The sequence below is a fragment of the Enoplosus armatus genome, chromosome 4 (genome assembly GCF_043641665.1).
Source record: "Enoplosus armatus isolate fEnoArm2 chromosome 4, fEnoArm2.hap1, whole genome shotgun sequence".
In the NCBI taxonomy this organism is placed as follows: Eukaryota; Metazoa; Chordata; class Actinopteri; order Centrarchiformes; family Enoplosidae; genus Enoplosus; species Enoplosus armatus.
This window is the reverse complement of record NC_092183.1, coordinates 1,840,001-1,846,785: the sequence shown is the minus strand read 5'-3', so window position 1 is coordinate 1,846,785 and position 6,785 is coordinate 1,840,001. Positions and strand designations below refer to the sequence as shown.

At 42.3% G+C, this 6,785-nt stretch overlaps 1 protein-coding gene across 1 annotated transcript; it reads left to right on the top strand.

Moving 5' to 3' along the window:
* The first annotated feature begins 979 nt into the window (after positions 1 to 979).
* On the top strand, positions 980 to 4,648 carry tor2a (torsin family 2, member A). The gene is made up of 5 exons (XM_070903591.1): positions 980 to 1,244; positions 2,465 to 2,730; positions 2,984 to 3,159; positions 3,822 to 3,949; positions 4,404 to 4,648. Exons 1-5 carry the CDS (start codon positions 980 to 982, stop codon positions 4,646 to 4,648), a joined length of 1,080 nt encoding a protein of 359 aa, XP_070759692.1.
* Positions 4,649 to 6,785: the final 2,137 nt, after the last annotated feature.

Here is a 6,785-nt window from a genome sequence, read left to right as displayed (position 1 = left end):
CAAGTGCTGTAATCTGTGCTGGGATCAGTTCAGAGCTTCAAAACTAAAGCTGTACAGTTCTTCACATTATCACACATACTGTATCTCTCATTATCACTATGTGAATTGGAAGTTAGTGAACTGAAAGTAAATTAATCACACGAGTACAAAACACAGGTACAGAGCATTTCTATTACCTTACATAGTATTAATGTCTAATATTTATCTGAAATGTGAAATGTAAATAAACATGTTTATCTCACTGTCAAGCCAGTTTATTGGATAAAACTCTCATACACATCCGTCATTAACATGCCTGGTGCTCATTTCTTGGCCTCCACTAAAGCCGACTCTGCATATTGTGAAATAGAAAGCAGAATTTGGGATTTTTTTTTATGTTCTTTAAGGTGTTAAAACGATGGTGTGAACACAAATGTATGTGTGAAGGAGCACGCAGTAATTATGTCACAACAACCTTTCCAAACTCCAAAGACAACCGACATATGCTCTCCTAATGAACCCTAAATCTCCCTGAAGAGGTTGTCTGGCCGTCCTAAATAAATGTATTACCCCCTACTGTCATGTGTATCATGACCGAATTGGGTTTTTTTAACTCTACCGTTTTTTTAGTGTATTAAACACCCTAAAAAACTGGCCAGACTATTTCCACATTCATAGCACCCTCTACTGTAGACATTCAAATATAAATGTCTACATTTTCTGTTGAATTGTTTGCTAATAAAACAGCTGTTTGTTGTCTAGGCTGCTCTGTTCCAGTCTGCCATACAGTCTAAGTTTGTATGGCAGTCTGTCCAGTGTAATTACATAAATTCAAATTTGAATATATTTATAAATATATTAATATAGTATAAATAAATATATTTATAAAATACTGCATATACAGCGATACATTTTTCCAGTATTTTTCCAGATGCTGTGCTCTGCTTTCTGGACTGTGATCCTCCAACGTGTCCAACCAGCTCCCTACGCCCCTTGCCAGATGCTTTCTGGGAAATGTAGTCCCCCCGGTCACGTCGTTACGTGTTTCTGGACGCATTCCCCGGTAGTAGAAAAACTACAAACTGGCCGGTCATCGTTTGGAGAAGGTGCACTCGGTTTTTCTGTCCGCCAACAGGCAGCCAAAATGTTGGCCGTCCTGTCTGTGCTGTTTTTATATCTTTATAATCCAGTTTGCGGCGTTTTTGAGAAACTTTACTGCACCATATCAGACAGCTGCGAGTGCGACTTTAAGCCGAAGATCAGAGGTGAGATGACGGTTGTCTGTCGTAGCTAGCTAACGTTAACTGACAGTTACTGCTTTTTGTTAGACAGCTAGCGAGGCTAAAAAGAAGAAGTATATTAGCTGGATAATTTGTCCCGTAAACAGTATCTTAAAACATACTTGATATGTTATATTCGTGAGCAGAAAGTGTTAGCTAACTGGTGTTCAGGAAGAGCTAACTGCTTGTTAGCACTGTTACTGTAAGAACTGCTTTGCTAGCTGGCTGTTCTGCTAGCACAACACAGGCAGCCTTCTCTGTTATCATCATTTTAGATGATGTTTAAATGTACAAGTTCTTCCATGGTAGTTGACAGACAGTCCTGACAGAGACAGGCAGACCGGAGTCCATCACATCTGTGTTCTTGAGGCTCATGTTGACATTTGAGAGTGAAAAAAGATCCATCCATCATTCATATATTGGGCGATATGTTTTTCTTAAACAGAAATGCACATCATTTTGTTGTTTGTAAGGATGCCTTTAATTTGTTTACTAAAGGGTATTCAATACATTTCCATTGTCTCTGGAGGGAAATTGTGGTGCAGCATGTCAAAATAGTACTGCAACAAAAACAGTTTAGACAACAAATAATATCAAACATAAAGTTTATAAAGTGAAATGAGTAAAATCAGCAATAAGAGATGGACTATAGTTCATGGTCAATGGCAGAAATTACCTTCGGGATGAAAGAGCCAAGAGCTCTGGAGCTCCTGACCCTAGGGACCCCACACCTCTGCCCAGAGAGAGGACTCCTGATGCAGGTAGTGGGATGGATCGGCCAAGATGGAGGTGGCCTTTCTCACCACGTGTCTGTTGTTGAGTGGAGAGACTGAGCTGGGACACCCCTGTGATATTAGAGCAGGGGTGTACTCCAGGCATCTAGTACTGCACCAAGACCAATCAAAAAAAGTGGTTCAAATCGAAGCAGCAAGGCCGAGAAAGGGGGCCCTAGTGACCTTTTTCAGGAACTGAGAAACCTTACCTACATTCGGACTGAAGGAACCGGGGTCTAAATTAAGTTCTTCTGCCATAGTGCCTTGCCCAAAAAACATCCATGTGCAAAAGGGATTTTTCTTAGTTTAGTTTCTGTGGCTCATTAGTTCCTGGACCAATGAGTTACGTGATATAATAACTGTCAGCCAAGTAGGTGTTGAGGATGGTTGGTAACATTAACATCACAGGTGTCTTTATTTCCTGACAATCAGACCTGGAGTGGGATCTCTACAAGAATGTTTACGGACAACACCTGGCCCAGGACATCGTGTCAGAGGAGGTGGAAAGGTTCATTCGGAATAAAAGCCCTGAGCGGCCCTTAGTGCTGTCCTTCCACGGCTCCTCTGGGACAGGAAAGACGCTGGTCAGCTCCATGGTGGGAAATCATCTGTACGGCTCTGCGATGAGCAGCCCGTACGTCCACCAGTTTGTTCCCACGCTGCACTTCCCCTTACCTGACCGGGTCAATGAGTACAGGGTAAGTTAGGGACCATTGTGGGGCCATTGTTACTCGTGTTTTAATCTCTTCAGCTGTAGTCAGTAATTACAAGACAAAGAACATATTAAATGTGTCCGGAAATAAAATTAGATGCTAAGAAGTAGGATTTGTTCAGTTTTACTCAATGCTTAATTTTGCTAAGTTGCAGAAAAGGAAATGATGGTGGGCAGAGAAGACATTTGCAGCCTTTGTTGCAGCTTTCAGGACTGACTTTGTCTCCTTTGGTTTGCAGGAGGAGTTGAAGAGCTGGGTGCAGGGGAACCTGACGGATTGCGCTCGCTCTGTCTTCCTTTTTGACGAGATGGAGAAGATGCCTCCTGGTCTCATAGACGTCTTGGAGCCGTTCCTGGGTCCCTCCCACGTTGTGTTTCGCACCAACTACCGCAAGGCCATCTACATCTTCATCGGGTACACACACACACACACACACACACACACACACACACACACACACACACCCTTACTGGCCGTTCCATTCGAAAAAACGTGGGCCTACATTGTTTGGGGCATGTTGCTTAGGATACAGATTAGAAGATTAAAAACAGATCCATGAGTTTGAAGCTTTGTCAGGCACCGAAACACTGCACAGTAGTTTAAAATACTATGTGAGAGGATGTCACAGCTCTGACAGTGACCACAGTGACAGTCAGGTACAGTAGAATTACTCTGTGCAGGTTACACAGTATGTGAACATGTACAGTATCTGAATGGCCATCAGAGTGTTGTTGAACGATAGCGTTTAAGTTATGTGTCAGTTGTGTCAATGCTGTGGTCTCATTGAAATGAATAAGGGCAGCCTCCGTGATTCTTGGAAAACAGAGGAAGTCCTAAATAAGTAAACCTGATAGTTATGAATTATGGTTTTGTAATATACTGAGGTGATGGGCTACAGAACTTATAGTTCACTAGTTATCCTCTCGCCTCCCGTTGACTTCCAGCAGGAAATAGCTCCTTCTTTGTGAACATGAGTCAATATGCAGGGCTGTAAATTCTCTCTGGGACACTTGAAACAAGGCAGCATCAGACAGTTTTTGTGGACTCTGAATGTGCTGTGTGTGTTCTCCCTGCAGCACCACGGGAGAGGAGGTGATTAACACAATGGCTCTGGAGAACCGGCAGGCCGGACGGGACCGAGAGGAGATCAAGTTGGCCGACTTACAAGATGCCATCGCACAAACGGTTTACAACAGCAACACAAGTAAGTGTCTTCTGTCATTGAACTGTACAATATTCAGCACAGTGTGCACAAAGCTTATGTACATTACATTAAGTAGTATATACATTAATTATGACCAGTGTGCTGTTTCTCTTTGTCGTATGTGATGTGAACTGAATATCTTTGAGTTTTGGACTTTTGGTCAGACAAAATTAACAAATTGAAGTCATCAACTTGGACTTTAGGAAATTCAGAATTTCTGAAACTGTGATGAGCAATATTCACTATTTTGTGTATTTGTATTTTCTTTTAGAGGTGTCACCTCAGTGCACTGCAGCGGTGCACTATAATGAGCTAAATGTGGGACACACAGAGATGAAACTTGTCTGTCTTCAGTAGATCGGACGAGCTCATTTGTCAGTGTATTGCTGTGCAGGCTCAGTTGCTGTTACATTACTGTCAGATGAAGGAAACTGAAGGGAGTTTCTCTCTCCAGGCGGCTTCTTCCAGTCCAGCATCGTCCAGCAGAAGCTCATCACCCGCTTCGTTCCCTTCCTGCCGCTGAGCCGACGCCACGTGGAGCGCTGCGTCCGCTCGCAGCTCTGCCAGCGGGGCAGCTGCGGCCGCAGTGACGTGGTGGAGGCCGTGGGGGGCTACATGATCTACACTCCGGTCCAGGGACAGTACTTCTCCTCTACCGGCTGTAAGGCCGTCCCCGCCAAAATCAACCTCTTCCTGTGAGCCAAAGGGGGGGGGGCACTGTTAGTATTTTTAAGGACTGAAAGGGAAACTCCTTCTGAGGTGAGTCAGTGAAGAAACTGTCTGAATCTGTTTCTCCCACATGGAGGTCAGAGGTCAGAGCAGCATCTCTGGAGCAGCCAGGGATTCAGAGTCGAGGACGCCTCCTGCACTTGGAATCAAGGGGAACTGAACTCACAACCCCCCCGAATTCAAAGCAGTTTTGTGCTGTCAGTGCTGAGCTTCCCTGAAGGCATCGTTGCTGTACCCACAGTGTCTAAACCAGGAGTCAAGCCACGCGCTACCTCAAACTCAGACCTTTAACTTATGAACTCTGAAGTTGGTACGGTGTGGTTTCAGGTTTCATCAGTGGAGGTCATCATTGAATTTGTTTTTAAGTCTGTTTATTTATTTATCTTTTCTCAACATCACCCTCCTTTCATTTCATACAGTCACACTGTTCACCCACAGGTGTCCACAGCACATCCGCTCATCTGTCAGCCGACTGGCAGCAGGAGGAAGAAGCTCGGCCTCTTTTCTCCAAAATGTCAAGAACATTTTCATTTTAGCATTAAAACATTTTAGGCTTTTTCTAAAGAGGGTTGGAAAGTGAACGCTAGAATACGGTTTTCACTTTGAGTGATTAAATATAGCAGAGCTTTAAGCCTAAGACATTTACGGCAGATGTTTTAGCTCATGCCATCATTAGTGCTGAACCAAATCTAGCCAGTGTAATTTAACAATATACAACAATTATAATGATAACTAGCAATACAAGTTAAGTTAAAATAAACTCAATTATCATTGAAATATCAGCTCCCTCAATAAACGAACTGAGACGACTTCACTCAGCGACTTTTGATTTTCCTCTAAATAATCAGAATAACAGTTTCCAACATGAGTTCTACATACAATATGTACTGAAAATGTACAATGTCTATAAGTATATTTCTTCTGGAAGGCAGTATGTAGTACTCAAGCCAAACTGAGGTCCTGTCTGAAGAATGCCATGTCTGTTTTTTTTAATGGAGGAAGAAATGTGAACCAGAAGATGTATTTTACTTAAACGGTATCACTTTGCTGCTGTTCAACAGGGTTGATGGCACAGTTTAGGAGCACATCATCAGTTCTTCCATCAGGGGGCAGTAAAGACTTCATTTTACCAAGAGGTGGAAGAGGTGAAGCAGAGTTCACCTGCAGCTCAGTGCATTTTAATTCTGTTCATCTCACATGAGTGAGCTCTGTGAAAAATTGGATTGTATTATATGTGTCTTTAATGTAAAATGAATTGTAAAAGGTATTGCCTGTGTGTTTTAACACACTCAAAGTGCACTTTACTGTTATTGTGATAAAGGACAGTTTGTCTCAGCCTGCCTTTGTGTGTGATGAGAAGTCAGCATACATCTGACAAAATGAGTACTTTAATTTAGAAGTACTGCCACGAGATTAAATTGTTTACAGCTAATTAATGATGTAATAAATGACATCTGTGTGAAGACAATTAAAATGCAATGAAAAGCAGGCTTAATTGAATTGCAGAACATTAAGATGAATTTCTCAAAGACACAGGGACGCAGTAACAGACTGAATATATTATATTATTATATACAGTAACAGAATATTGACATATAGTCAGAAGTCTGTAACATACAGTCACTCTTTACTGTCTACAGAAGATTTATTCATTTTCTAACTTGAATGAACCTGCGCTGTGCACAGAGAAGGCAGCCTGTCACGATCCACCAGACTCCATGCAAATATCAGTCAGTTTTGGCATGTAGGTTTCACTGCCTTCAGAGGCCAGGCAGTGAGAGTATTGCCAGTGGTAGACTTCTAACCCTGCCACAGTAAACTACCTAATCTCCTGTTTAAGCCACAACAGTCACTACACACATGTTCAGAAGCGGTCGTTATTTGTCTTTTTGGACGCTTCTGGCATCTTCCGTAGTCATGTGACCTGTTTCAGCCTTTTAAGTGGTTAGATGTTGGTGACTGAAGCTAACTGTAAAGCCAAATGCAACCTCTGGACCTACGGTGTAATGAAAAAATAAAAATTGAAATACACAACAAAACTTTTTCAGACCCTTCAAGAGAAATGTCCATTAAATACACTTGACCATTTCACTCTGTTAGTGATCGG